Here is a 14,826-nt window from a genome sequence, read left to right on the forward strand (position 1 = left end):
CAAGGACCAACTCAAGTTTCCCCAAGCTGAGATCTTTAAGGTCCTCCCATATCTTCTAGCCAAAGGTTCCTATTGAGCTTGCTCAGAGTACACAAATGACTACGCAGAGAAGTATACACACACCACATGCCATGGTTTTGACTATAAGAAGGTGGCATACAAATGGGACTATGATGGCGTGGACTATGATGACAAGGAATATGATGGCGTGACACTGGGGTTTGATGTTAGTGGGGCAGCCAAAAAGGTTCCATGTAGCCCAGGCCTTTTTTCCAGCCAGAACTCATTTCCAGAGCTTCTCAGGTGGGCGCCGTTGCCATTCTAAGAGAACAAGGGAGGAGTTCATGGTGAGTTCTGGCACCTCTTTTTCTAGGAAAATAGCATTGGTGTAACCAGTACATAAAACCTGGTCTATAGCCCATCCCAAAGCACAGGCTGCCCTGGCTCTGGGCCTTCCATGGCGTTTTCCCTCCCACTCCCCTTCCTCTTTCTTCAGCCTCTTTGACCCTCCAGCCTGTCAAGCCCTTTGACTCTCCAGCACAGAAGGCAGCTCGCTGCAGCGTGCCTTGATCACTTTTATCCCACTGACCTCACAGCAGCCACGCAGGCGGCAAATGCTTCTGAATCCCACTTGCTGGAAACCACAGAAGGGGAGCACAGCTCTTGCGCTCCAAGCCTGCTGGCTGGTTCCTCACCAGCAACTATTTGGGAACAGGACGTTGACCTAGATGGGCCGTTGGCCAGATCCAGCAGTCTCTCCTGGATGCTCCATCCGAGAGAGGGCCTTTCTGCAAAAAGACACTTGCTTTCCCTTTACTCCTTCTGCAAAGGCTTCTCAACACGCATCAGTGAAACCTGAATTCTACTTTTCCCTTTTCCTTTCTTTCTTTCTTTTAAAAAAGGGTTGCACAGGTGGGAAAAGGAGGTCACATTACCCTGAGACAGCAGCACCTGTTTCGCGAACCATTTGGAACAGGCAACCTCCTAGAACCTTAGAGTTGGAAGGGACCTCAAAGGTCATCCACCCCACCCCCCCTGCGATGCAGGAATCTCAACTGATCCAAGTTTGCTCTGCTTAAAAACTCCCAAGGGAAGGAGTCTGAGAGCCCACCACCACCTCTGCGGGGAAACTCTGCTCGCTTGATCCGAGCTGACCCGTCCCTTAGGGGAAAGATTCGCAGCCACGGGAAGCGCCTCCAGATGGCTCCCTCTTCCCTCCCTCGGCTCCGCCTCTGCCGAAGACCGTTCTTCCTCCGTCCCAGAAGAACCGCTATATTTAACGTGCTGCAAATAAACTAACCTCTTCTCTCTCCCCCCCCCCTTCAATCCCGAGAGGCCGGACGCCGTTGCCTCGCCACCCACCTTTGCTGCCGGCGCCCTCATCGCTCTGGTTAAACTCGAAGAGGAAATCGAAATCGAACTCGGGCTCTTCCTCCTCCAGGCTGGTCATGGCTTGGGAAGGAGACGCAGCGGCAGCGACCTCCTCCTCCTCCGACGGCGCGGGGGGAAAGTTGCCGCGGACGGTCTTCTCCCTTCGCAGCCCCCGGACACCTGTTGCCGCGCCAGCCAGCGAGCGAGGAGCCTCCGCCGCCGCCGCCTCTGGACAGGCCTGGGGGTCGCGCTGACCTCCGCGCCGGGCAAAGCTACCCAGGAGCTGCCTACTCGCTGGCTGGCTGCAGGTCCCGGGACGGCGCGGCCCCTCCTGGGCGGCTGTAAGGCGAGCCTGGGGCGCGCGCTCGCTTATCGCCCGATCGCTGCCTGTCTGCGGGATCCTCCCCCTGCCTTTGTTGATCTACACCCGGAAACATCAACAAGCGGCTTGCTCTGCCCGCCTCGCGCTCTCGCTCGCTGGCTGGTTCCTCTTTTTTTAAAATAAACCCTCTCTGCTCGGGTTACAGGCCCGGAGGGGGGGGGGGAGGTGCAGCCAGGAGAGGGACGCTGGCCTCTCGTCTCCTCTGCCGCGGCCACCTGTCCGAGTTAGGCTCCTGGGGGGGGAGAGGGGGGGTCTACCTCCTTCTCCCTTTCAAGTTGGCTGCAGTGTTATTTGCTTCCATTTCTCTCTGCACCACCACCCCTTTCATCTACACATGCCTTGGTGAATCTTTCCTACTTCCACAACCCCAATGGCCTTGGTGATGGGGTCTGAAAGTTGCCTCACATCTTAGCAATCGGGCATTTTCCCGCAGATGCATATCCAAAGGCAGATGCAGAACTCCTTTGGGGAGGCATAGAAATTTTATGAAATGAATATTCCCTTCCAAAAAGAAGAGTACATTCTCTGAAGATATTTAGGGGGTGGCCAGGAAACCCCCCCCCCAGCATGTTCCCCTGTGTGTTTAAAAACCTTCCTGTTGAAAACCCATAGCTTTTCCAATTTTGTTGTGCTATAGCCTTGCAGACAGTAATAATGTAGCATTGGGAAAGCACAGAACTAACAAAGCAGAATAAAGCCATTGGTAATATGCCTCCTCTTTCCATATGAACTGGACCCTGTGATCATCATCTGAAGCCCTTCTCCGATGCTTCATCCATGAGAGGTCCAGAGAGTGACAACTTGAGAATGGGTGGCTCCTGTGTGTGGAATGTTCTCTCCAGGGAGGCTCAACTGGCACCTTAGTTACACATTTTCCCTCTATGACCAAACCTTTGGCTAATTAACAATCCATGGCCTTTCAAATGTGGTGTTGTTTTGTTGTTTTGTTGTTTTGTTGTTTTGTTGTTTTGTTGTTTTGTTGTTTTGTTGTTTTGTTGTTTTGTTGTTTTGTTGTTTTGTTGTACCTCACCCATCTGGCTGGGTTTCCCCAGCCACTCTGCATGGCTTACAGCACATAAAAATTGTAAAACATTAGACTTTTAAAATTTCACGATACAGGGTTGCCTTCAGACGTCTTCTAAAAGTCAGATAGTTATTTATTCCCTTGACACCTGATGGGAGGGGCAGGAGCCACTACCGAGAAGGCCCTCTGCCTGGTTCACTGTAACCTCACTTCTTGCAGTTTCTTTCTGTTTAATTATGTGTGTTCTTGTTTGTCTTCTCATATTGTATTTTTATGTATTTTAATGCTGTGAACTGCCCTGTGATCTTCGGGTGAAAGGTGGTATAAAAATTAAACAAATAAATAAATACTACTACAGTGGTACCTCTGGTTACGTACTTAATTTGTTCCGGAGGTCCGTTCTTAACCTGAAACTGTTCTTAACCTGAAGCACCACTTTAGCTAATGGGGCCTCCTGCTGCTGCTGCACCACCAGAGCACGATTTCTGTTCTCATCCTGAGGTAAAGTTCTTAACCCAAGGTATTATTTCTGGGTTAGCGGAGTCTGTAACCTGAAGCGTATGTAACCCGAGGTATTGGGTCATTAACATGTTGTACAATATACCTACAATAAAACACCAGTCTAGAGGGGCCCTACAACAGTGGACATTTTTACTGCTTGATCATTCCTGGGCTTCTGGAGAAAGGGCAAGATATAAACTGAAAAAACAAATAATAAAATACCCAGAGGATATTAGCCCGCAACAGCCAATTGTGGAGGAGACACTTAAGCCCTTCTTCCTGCCCTCTTTTCTATAGTCCCTGTGTTTTTGTTCTTGGCGTTCATCGAAGGGCAAACATGATGGCAATCTAAAGAGGATCCCTGAAGCATTTGGCCCATCTTGGAGACAGCAGGTGAGAGAGTACAAATCACTCGAGCCCAAAAAGCCCACACCTACAACCCAGATCACAACTTGTTCAAAAGAGAGCGAAGGTTCTTGCGGAACAAAACATGCAGTAATGGTGTGAACCAAACCCAGACACCAAGTTATTCCAAAGAAGAGAGGGTTATCAATCATAGCCCCGAGAAGCCAGCCAACACCCTGAGACACGTCGGTGCCAAAAGTTGCCAACTCTTGAAACTCACGTCTGGTATTTGGTGCCCAGAGCCAGGGTAGGTGGCGAGGGTGGCAGCGCTGGAGCTGGGAGCAGCATGCAGCCCTCTTAGGCAAGCCAAGGGGTGGAATAAAAGCTGTTTTAGATAACCAGGTACAATTAAAGTAACAAACGAGGAGTGGGGGGGGAATCCCCCTTTGTTATATGGCAACGGGGGTGAAAGTAAAACAAAACAAAAAACCCAGCCATATCTTTTCTTTTGTCCTCATTGCTTAGCAATGCACTTGCTGCCTAGGGAAAATAAATAAATAAATAATAATCCAAATGGCTCCCTCAAGGTTTGAAGGTAAAAGTATATTGGGCAGGCCACATCTTACAGGGGAGACCCTACCGCAGCCATGTGTTAACATTTTGTTTCTAGCAATGGCAGTCCTGGGGGGCAGGGGGCAATAAAGCTGCCGGGCATTTACTTCACACCATAAATCCAAACCCACAGGTACTTAGGGGCACCGTTTCACTTCCCATGTCTTTGTGAAGGAGGCAGTGATTGTCGACTGAATGGACATCCTTCGCATGCGGCTGCACACCGATCCATTCAACCTAGTCTTAGCCAGGCCATAGGAGTTGGCTCAGAGTGTTGCTTCCGCTGTGGCCAGAAACGGTGGACACACTCGTGCCTCCAGAAGCATGCAAGAATCAGACGTACGTGTGTGTGTGTGTGTGTGTGTGTGTGTGTGTGTGTGTCTTTCTCAGGGAGGATGAGCATTCTGCAAATTTCCCTAACGATAGTCACGAGAATGCCTGTGTCCGTTGCAAAGTTAAGCAAGGGTGTAACCCTTTCAACAGTGCTGGCCTAAAACGTTTTGCCAATGGAAGCACCAAAAAGAGTCTCCTTCCAGCACGCTACAGCCGACATTTCAAGAAGCCTCATTCAAATATCTGTTCCTGCCTTCATCATATATCCCTCTTGAATTTCGCCACCTGAAACAGCCTGCATGGGACCGACAGCCTTGTCTTCCAGCATTACATCTAATCTGGGTTTCTTGAGAAGTTACGTATATGCAACGCACATGTTAGAACTAAATTGTGAGAGGGGAACAAGGTTGTGTTTTGAAAGACGGTTTACATCTGGGAGCCAACAACTGGTCCTTATTAAATGCCCCTAAGAGACACATTTGTGAGTCCAACCTGTGTCTGAAGGAAACGGCAGAGGTCTCAAAACATTCAAAAATGTGATAAGAATATGTGAATGTAAGAAGAACCAGCTGGTCAGGCCAATGGTCCATCTAGTCCCATATCCTGTTCTCACGGTCACCAACCAGATGCATGTGGGAAACCTGCAAATAGGACAAGAGTACTCTCTCCTCCTGTGTTTTCCAGTAACTGGTATTCAGAAGCATACTGAACTATGGAGGCAGGACACAGACTCCATCATGACTAGCTGCCATTGATAGACTCACCCTCCATGAGATGCATGTTACAACTCCAAGAGCAAACCTGTGAACTTTAAATCTGCTTGAGGAATTTTAGATGTGCTAATGTCTGCTTTTGGGGAGGGTGGTGTTTTGTCATTTTCTGAGGATGCCTGCCTGCCACTTAGATATGGGTATAGAGAGAATCCAAGAATTCTGGCATATCTATGTGCAGCTTATAAGCAGGCACCTGGGCTTCTGTCCTGTGTTCCTCTCATGTGATGAATTTTTGTCATTGTGGTCTCTTGCAGAAGCATTCTTGGGAATTAAAATTTAAATGTAAGATACCTGAAATATGTAAGGGCTGCTCCTTAACACCAATTGTTGTTGTTGCTGCTGTTGGCACCTGCAAATGCATTTTCCTGTCTTCCTCAACCACTGTTCTTTGCTCTGAACTATCTTTTGCTAAGCCACCAGACCTGGATGATTAAGATACATTTTCCTTTCTTTCGGTGTGGACACATTGGCTTCCAGGTCAATCGTATGACCAGTTTTTATGCACTGAAGTCAGCCAAAGCTGGCCTTTGCAGTAATTTTGTCATGTTTAACCAGCTGCACAAATGCCATCCATCATCAAGTACCCACAAATGTGAGGAGAAACAACTTTTCTATGAACAGTAGATCTTAGTGGTGCTGTTGAAGCAAGAAATTCCATCTGGAGCAAGCAGGACAGGATTGTATTTTTGATAACTTATTTTGAACAGCTTTCCCTGGAGAATAACATTTCTGTTCGAAAACTGGGAAGCAGCTGATAAAATAATGATTTGTGCCTGTGGATTTTTCCTTCTCTTCATTCTGAGATGTTTACGAGGCAAGTTCAACATAACAAATTTCCTAAAAAATAAATAAACTATGGCTGTTTAGAAAAAGTGCTGTGAATGGGTCCTTAGTAGGGTTTGTAGTTCCAAGGAAGTGGGGTTGTTCCAGTTGATGATTTCTGAATGTTACTAACTCCCCCCCCCCCCACAATGCACACACTTTTGGGGGGAAAGACTTGCATCTCTCACATTGTTTCTTTGCTTTTCTTCACCTCTTCTGCCTAACCTCCTACAAAGTAAAAAAAAAGCAATAGCAAATTAACTAGGCTTAATGTCATAAACAACACATCCTTTTGGAAAGCATAAGGAATGGGGGGTTCAGCTAAAAAGTCTGATACAGTCACCAGGGAACCCGGCAAGTGATAAGGTTTGTATTTCATTCCACTGGCAGACAACAGTCTAATCGACAACGGTTTCCAGTTTCCCAGAGCACACTGATTAGAATGCACTTGTATCTTCTTGGCTGACTGACACATGATGAAGCCTTGAGGATGAATGGCAGCTGCTTGTCTGAGTGGGCTGGCAATTGGGAGAAGAGCTGATCGAGAGCTTGCAAGCAGCCTGCTTTTGATTCCAACCAACAAGACCCTCTGTGAAAGGAAGGGGAACTGTCTGCACATGCGTTGCATTCATATGCTACGAAATAACAGCAAGTTGTGTTGCAACCAAGGTCAGCTAAACCTGGGTTTCAAATCTTCACTTGCTGGGTCTTATTTTAAGCTTAAGTACATTTTTCTAGTCCTTACATTGTGTAACGGTGTATTTGGGGTGGGGTGGTTTTTGTGTGTGTTTTTTGGCACTGCCTGACCTTGCAGTAGTCAAGTTTTAGGAATGGGCTGCTAGGTTGCAATCCACAAGGCAGTTCAGCTCAAGTCTTTGGCTTCCATTACACTAATGTAGCTTAGATCTGAGAGCTTGAGTTCAAGCAATTTGTGGATCAGGCTAAACATACATTTCCCTTCAAGCTGTTTCCCGCACCCCACTTGCTAAGGATCACCAGTCTTCTAAGAGGGGATAGTGAATAGCATTAGCAGTCATCACTATTACCACATATTTAGCTGCAGCACCCACTAGTGCCAATTGTTATATAAATCACATGAGAAAAAAGAAGTTTAATAACAACAGACATGCATACAATGTACTACTTAAAATGTATGTTCCAAAACACTGGGGCTTCACATTATAAAATGTGCTGTCACTAATTAAAGCCCAGAATAATGTCCAGAACAATAAACAAAAGTCTAGGGCAGACAGGAAGACCATATGCTCCAACCAATATTCCTATTGCTCATTAGACCTATACTCCTTCCAATCCATAATTTTAGCTCCTAGCACCCACAGACAGTACTCACATTCACTCTGAAATAATTCCAGAATAATCCAGTACAGGGATTCCCAAACTTAAGTCTCCAGCTGCTGCTGGACTACAATGCCCATCACCTCTACATAGCAGGACCAGTGGTCAGGGTTGATGGGAATTGTAGTCTAAAAACCGCTTGAGACCCAGGTTTGGTAAACCCTGATCCAGTAATTTAGTGGGAGTGCCGCACAGTAAGTGTCTTTGGGACCACAACGCAAAATAGTTGCTTCCCCCACCCCTTTAACAAGAAGCTGTTATTTGCATTGTTTGGCTTGTAATTAAATCTTTAAAAATGAGGTTTTTATAAACAAGGCTTTAATTGCCTGCTTGAAAAATACAGTGTTTCCCTTTAGCCAAGATAGTTTTAAAGTCTGCAACATGCAAATGACCTCACCGTCCCAGAAGCCAGCACTACGGAGCTCCCAGATCTTCAAGGCTATATTTCAAAGGAATAGTTTTTAAAAGCAGTTATGGAAATGGTATTCCTCTATAGACTCTGGGAATCCCATTTTCCAGGATGATGGCTGAAAAGTCCATCAAAGAGTGCCAGGAAAAAAACATTTTTTTTCCATGAGATCCAGTATGCTTCTCTCTCCCTTCCCCCTACTTTCCATAACAAAGTACTATATTGCCTTACACATTTTCTATTATGGTTTACACTGCTCTGGCAAACATCTGCTCCTGGTCCCCCCTGCCCCGGGCAGTTTGCAGAATCTGATACCAAACTGGTGGCTGTCACTGCTGGCCCCTTTACACTGTTGCTTCAAACATTCTTAGCAAAGATGCTACCCAGGCATCTTGACAAGGAACTAGCTAGGCACTCTGATGTTGGGCAAGGGTGTGTTTGTGAGTGAGTGAGACCTGGCTTTGAATGAAAGAGGTTGTTGTTGTTGATTTAAGAGGCACATCTGCACCGCCGATTGGCAAGACAAACTACATTGTGAAATGTACCAGCTTTCCCTGCCTTTCGATTTCTTCTTGGCTCCCAGCTGTTTGTTCAAAGTTTGCTAGGCTGAATCACCAGGGCATTTTTTTTAAAAAAGGACTTTGGCATCAGTTTTTAAACTACCATCCGGAAGAGCCAAATCATCATGGTAATTTTTTAATAGGAATTTGAGGGGGAAGGAGAGGAACCAAAATAAATAAATAAAGGATAGAAGAATAAGCGCCTTTGTCTCACGGTTTCTCCCCTTTGCTCATTCTGATTTTAGTTAATTTGATTTCTAGTCTTCGCTTTTAATACTTAAAAGTGAAGGAGCGCAACAGCACTGCTACTGGCACAGGAACCCCTGTTCCATTTAACTGAAGGAGCCTCACCCCCAAATAGTGCACCCATATCTGAAAGTTAAGGTTAAAATACACTAAGAATTTGTGTTCACATTGTATGTGTGTGCACATGTGTGTGTGTTTCCAATGAACAAGATTTGACCCATTAATCTATGTAAACAACTGAGTGCAGAAACAGACAATGAAATATCGGAAGCGATTTTCGGAAAACTGTTGCGTAATGTAGCTCTTAGAACCCAAAGATGCCTATGAACACTAAATGAATATCAGGAACAAAGCGTTAATAATGGCCGTCTACCCAGGGAACTTATAAGAAACCGTCTTATACTGAGTCATTGGTTGCTGCAGCTTGTATTGTCAACCCTGACCCTCCAGGATTTCAGACCTCAGCCTTTCCCAGTCCTTCCTGGTGTTATGAACAAGCAGAACAACAGGCAGGAGGTTTCCCAGCAGTGGGACCCACCGGCTGCTACAGTCCTCTTGAGCACCTTACCCCCAAAAGAGGATATTAGTCACTAGGCAATAATTATTCAACATGTCCAAGGAAGTATTTTTAAGGAGGAGATGCACCACCGACTCCTTCAAGGCAGGTGGTACTTCCCCATTCTCCAGCAAAGCACTGATCATTCCCTGGATCCACCAGGTTTTGCAAACCATCATGGAATCTTTTAAAGAAAAATCAAAATCAAAAATAATTTATAAGAGAGAAACGGCTGCCTCAGTGGGTTGAGCAACCCTCAGTCTTGGGACAATTTTGCCTAAATGCCCTCCACAATTCACCACCTTTATTTAATGCAAAGCGGCATTAAATATAAGGTTGCTGCAATTTCATTCTGCACTCGTCTCCACTTGCATAGGAGACGTGCCAGTGTGTCCAAAGTTGAGACGTTAGTTAATGAGAAAGGTGCAAAGCTTTTGCTTCTTTTGTGAGTTGGTGATAATAGTTAGCATCTCTCAAACAGAAACGTAAAATGCATATTTCATATTTGGTTCAGGCTAGATGTGCAGCTGTTTTCAGGATGAATCGAAGAGATCTGCCGAGCAGCACTAACAGCACTGAGCCAAAAACAACCCAGTGAGCATGCAAATATACCTACGTAAGCTAGAGAGTCTCATTGTGAGGAAACTAACGAAACTGTTGCAGCATTAAAATGCAGGGGTGGTTTTGGACACTGTAGCCAACGACTTCATCAAGAACCAAAGTGATTTTAAAAGACCTCTTAGGTTCATTCTTAGATTAGAGTTTTGTTGTGTTAAAAAGAGACAAAGGGCTAGTAGAGAGCAACGTGTTGCTGGAATTGGTGCACAGAGTAAAGCAATCTGGGGAACTCTAGCAAAGAAACTGGAAGCTGCAGCCCAGTGTTGTTTGCTAGTAGTGCATCCCAGTCCACTGTAGCATCATTTTACAAAGTTTGTGCAGCAAACATTGCTTGAAATACTTCAGTGGGTCTTGAAATACCTAAGGTCAATGGATCAAACTTATTGCATACCCAATAACTAGGGGGTCACATAGTTCTGCTTCCAGCAAGGAGCTTTTGCTTTTAACAGCTACATCCCAGGCAGAAATTATGTGCTCAACATGTGATGAAAATAGACTCATTTGTATAATATTTGAATGTTTGCCTTTCTATCTATCTTCTGTTCAGCCATTTTGACCGCACTAGAAGCTATTGTCTTTCTTCTTTCCTGGCAGCCTTTAAACCTCTGTTAGCCAACATGCAAATATATGTGCCAGTTGTCATGTGTTCCTTGATTTTATGGCTTCATATGTGTACAAGCCTGTACAACTAATGATTGGCCAAGCTGAGCACCAGCAAGACTATCAGACCAAAGGAATGCTTTGCAGTAGCACCCGCCCTCCCCAGTTTTGCAGTCCTAAGCATACAGTGACAACTGTGAAGTTTTATTGAGCTCTTGGCGGGTCAACATGATAGTTGGCTCCAATCATTTTAATGGTTCAAAACTGTACAGGCCTCCCGAAGGAGAATGCAGATGATCATATACCGAAGAGCGGTGTACAACAGAGAGTATGCAGCTAATAAAGGGAGCTACTCAGCCATCTCAAGCAAACATCTGTAACTTAGATCACAATGAATGTCAGTTAACATGATTGTGTTTTCAGCCTTCCTCAGCCTGGTAGCCTGTAGGTCTTGTTGGACTCCAATTTCCATCAGCCCCAACCATCACTGCCCAATGGTCAAGGTTGATGGGAGCAGGACTCCAAAACATCTGGAAGGTACCATGTTGTAGAAGGCTGGTGTAAAGGAGCCCACAGACTTAAGTCTTGGCATCATTTGGGGGGGGGTGCACAATACAACACTACACATATCAAAGCAAAGGTTATTTCAAGCCAGAAGCCTTCTTTGAAAATAAAAAAAAAAATAAAGCTTGAAATATTACAAAGATGTTCAGAGCTGTGCCAAGTCCCATACAAGAAGCTGAGAAGTTCATTTCACTTGCCTAAACAGACTGAGGGCTTCACTCCTCTACTCACAGGAGCAGGTCCTGTTGAAGGAACAGTGTCTTGATCTATTATTTAAAGCAATTTAGAGGTGGCATTTGCTTCTTCCTGCCTTTTAAAATAGTTGGCTACTGTACAGTAGTTGACTGCTATTGCAAAAGTACACTTAAGGGGGCAATCCTATGAGAAGAGCAGCTTTAGATGCAGTGGATCTCTGGTTTGGACAGCCAGGCTCAGATGATATTCCCTGGCTCAGCAGAAGATATGACTGTACTAACTTGCTCATGCCAGCTCAGTCCAGGCTCAGCCAGGGGCTGGGGTAGTGGTGGGATTTAGGAGGGAACCTAAGACTGTTCAGCTCAGTCACATGACCTAGCAACCTGGGAGCGACTCAGCTGCTGAATGAAATAGGAGCTGGATTAACTTTACGCCAGTTGAACTTACACTGTCTTGCTTTACGTCCGTTTCTTGTGCATTGGATTGCTCCCTTAATTGTCATTCAACAGACTATTTGGAAACTGAAGCACTTTAAACTAATTTCCCCCTAATCCTTAACATGAAATGAGCCTCATTGGACCTTGATCCTAAATGCATTCACTCAGGCGTAAGTCCCAGTGAGATCAATTGGGATGACTTTTGAGTAAGCATGCTCTGACTTGCAGCTTTCCGTTGAGCTGATTTCCCTTGGGAGCATCAGGAATCACTTGCAAGTAAGACTACAATTGTAAGCGCCCCTGTTCAAAAGTGCATTCCACATTAATTAACATCCTATGATAGTCACTAAGGTAGCAAATGTTCAGGTCTAGGATGTAGTGCCTTACCCGTAGCTCCTTGACCTTTAACAGAGATGTTATAAAAAGTGGAGCACAACTGAAGGGTGCAATCTTATGCATATGTACTTGGGTAGAAGCCCTATTGACCAAGACCACGAATTCTGAGTGAATATGCATAGGATTGTGTCTAAATCCAATAGCTCTAGTAGTTTAACTGGTTTGTAGGTGGGGTTACTGAAAATCGCTGCCAGTTGGCATCAGGTAGGTGCCTTCACTGTTTTAAGTGCTTGGTAGAAATGTTTCTGCTTAGACAACCCTACCCAGACACGTAGAAAGTTTACATGTGTATTGATCTGTTTTATCACTTTCTCCTGGTTTTAATTATTTGGATGTTTTAAATGGCAGGTTTTAAAACTGGTTTTGTCGTTTTATTCTTTTACAGCTTTGAGCAAGCAGTATATAAATTATATGAAATAAATAGAACACTGTTACATTCTGGGAAGTGTTGCAGTTCAGTGGTCTACCACATGCTTTCTGTGCAGAAGGTCTCATGTTCCATACCTGGCATCTCCAGGTAGGGTTGGCAAAAAGCCTTTCCTGACACCTGAGAGAGTCTCTGCCAGTCCATGTACGTAGACAGTGCTAAGCTAGATGGACCAAACATTCTGAATTGCTATAAGGCAACATCCCATGAAATCAGTTGCTTTGGAATCTTAAGGAAGCCCATGGAACTACTCTAGAACAGCGAGTCACCTTTGCTTTCCTGCAATGCAGGCCATTTTATGAAAGTTTCTTAAATCTCCACAACAAGGCAACAGCGAGGGGAGAAAGATGGAGGTAGCCGAACCAAGGAAACAAACAGACCATTTTTGAAAGAAGTTGGGGAAGGGGAGGAGACTAGTGTCTTTTCTTAAGGTTTGAAAGTATTCCTAGACTTTAGAAATCGAGAACGGTAAAACGGTTTTTTAATTAGAGCAGGGCGTGTGCTCTGTCAGACCTCGGCTTCCTCCTACCCCAGCCGGCGCTATTAAATGCTAGCATTTAGTGGTTAGAAGTAATTTGACGGGCTGGATTGGTTCTGCACACTGTTAACTCTGTAAAATATCGGCGCGCACAATGCACAGAGGCAGCCGCGTACTCTGAGAACTCCACTGTGTCCTGGGATTCCTTTGGTTTCAGAAGGAGGCTGCTCCACCCCTCCGATCCCTTTCCACCGGCTCCCATAAGCATTGCTCTGTTGCACATCCCGCGTAAGCAAGGCGCCTGCCCACACGCAGCAGTCGGCAGCTAGTCAGCCAGCCCACCCCAAGGGACTCCGGCGATGCCCCTTAGAATAAAAATTAAAAGAGGGGGCGGGGGGGGGGACCCAGCCTTTCCCTCTCCGCCTTGAGCTCAAGGATCTCGCAGCGCCCAAGGCCAAGTTCAGAGAGGGAGAGGAGACACCTATTGGCAAGAAGTCGCAGCAGGCAAAACGAAAAAGAAGAAGGGGGGAAAAAACCTGAAGGCTGCTTTGGGGAAACACCAGGGGGACACCGCTTCCCTCCTCCCAAGCGCAGCCGCCAGCCAGGCCCTCCCGCCGGTACACACACACACAGACACGCGCACGCGCAAACACACGCGCAAACATAGCCCGGCGCCTGCCCGGGTTTCCCTTGGCGCGGCTCTCCACAGAAGCAACAGCAGCAAAAATGTCAGAAAAGGCAGAGAAGAATCTGCGTCCGGGGAGGAGAAAGCGGGAGAAAGCGGCTCCGGGAGAGAGAGCCACCAGCGGTACTTTACCTTCTTCTGCCGATTTCATGCTGCTGCGACGGGACGGACGCGCACCGAAAGTTTCCTTTTCACCACTGGGCTGGATCTCGAGGCGCCAAGAGGATTTGGTTCAGAGGATCGCCCCTTGGCATCCGCTCAGCACAAAAGGAGAGAAAGTGAGGTGGAGGCAGAGGGAAGAAGGAAGATCCTCTCTCGCGCGCGTGTCTTCACGCCCACGTAGCACAGCGCGCGTCTCCAAAGCTATTAAATGGAGACTCCAAGCTGGTGTTTCCCTCTCGCCACGGAATTTGGAAAGCCAAACGCGCGCACGGGAGGGGGGGAGGTTTTTGTTTTTTGTTTTAAACAGAATAAATCTGGATCCTAAGCAGATGTCATTGAAATGAGCGTTGAGTGGGACGTGGGGAGAGAAGGGAAGGGAAGGAGGGGTGGTAAGGGCAGGCGCAAGGGATCCTGCCCCAGAGAGGAGCGAGAGAGAGCGCTTAGGAAGTTACTCACACGCGCTCTCCCTCCCTTCTCCTGGTGTCTTATTCAGGGCCGGGGTTTATTTTGATCAGGAAAGTTTGCAGAGTCTCTAAGTCTCTCTCTGACGCACGGCTGCTCGGTGACTGCTGCCTTTTTAAAGCTGGAAAACACCCCCCTCCCTCCTTCCCCCTCCCAGCCCCTCTCCCCGCCCAGAGCCCCGTGATGTCACGGGTCCTGCGAGCTCCTCTCAGCTGCCTGGCGAAGGAGTCAGCCAGCCAAGCCAGCGGAGAAGAGCGCTGCAAGCTGGAGAAGAAAAGTCCTAGAGGAGAACCCCGCTCTCGCTCCGCTCCACCTCCAGCGGATTCTGCTGAGCAGGCAGATCTTCGCCACCGTCGAGGCTGCGACCCAGAGCACCCACCTAACCGATGCTATCTATCCCCGAAGTTGGGTGCGCGGGGGACCTGGTGTCTGAGAAATGTGAGCCGCAGATCAATAAAGGTGGGAGGAAGAGGGGCTGGAGAGAGGAGCGGAGAGGGACCGCGCATGCTGAA

The 14,826-nt window shown here is 46.8% G+C and overlaps 1 protein-coding gene across 3 annotated transcripts in view; it reads right to left on the reverse strand.

The window, feature by feature from the left end:
* Positions 1-14,415, reverse strand: part of NFATC1 (nuclear factor of activated T cells 1) — a 134,347-nt gene extending 119,932 nt beyond the window's left edge. The window contains exon 1 of one of the 3 annotated variants that reach the window (XM_081205800.1): positions 13,823-14,415. In XM_081205800.1, coding sequence (XP_081061926.1) covers positions 13,823-13,841 — 19 coding nt within the window. In that variant the 5' untranslated portion in view covers positions 13,842-14,415. Of the gene's footprint in view, positions 1-1,362; positions 1,748-13,822 lie in introns of those variants that run through there. The other 2 variants (XM_081205802.1, XM_081205801.1) reach the window with 2 other exon arrangements.
* Positions 14,416-14,826: the final 411 nt, after the last annotated feature.

This window comes from Podarcis bocagei, assembly GCF_964188305.1.
Source record: "Podarcis bocagei genome assembly, chromosome: 8".
Lineage (NCBI taxonomy): Eukaryota > Metazoa > Chordata > Lepidosauria > Squamata > Lacertidae > Podarcis > Podarcis bocagei.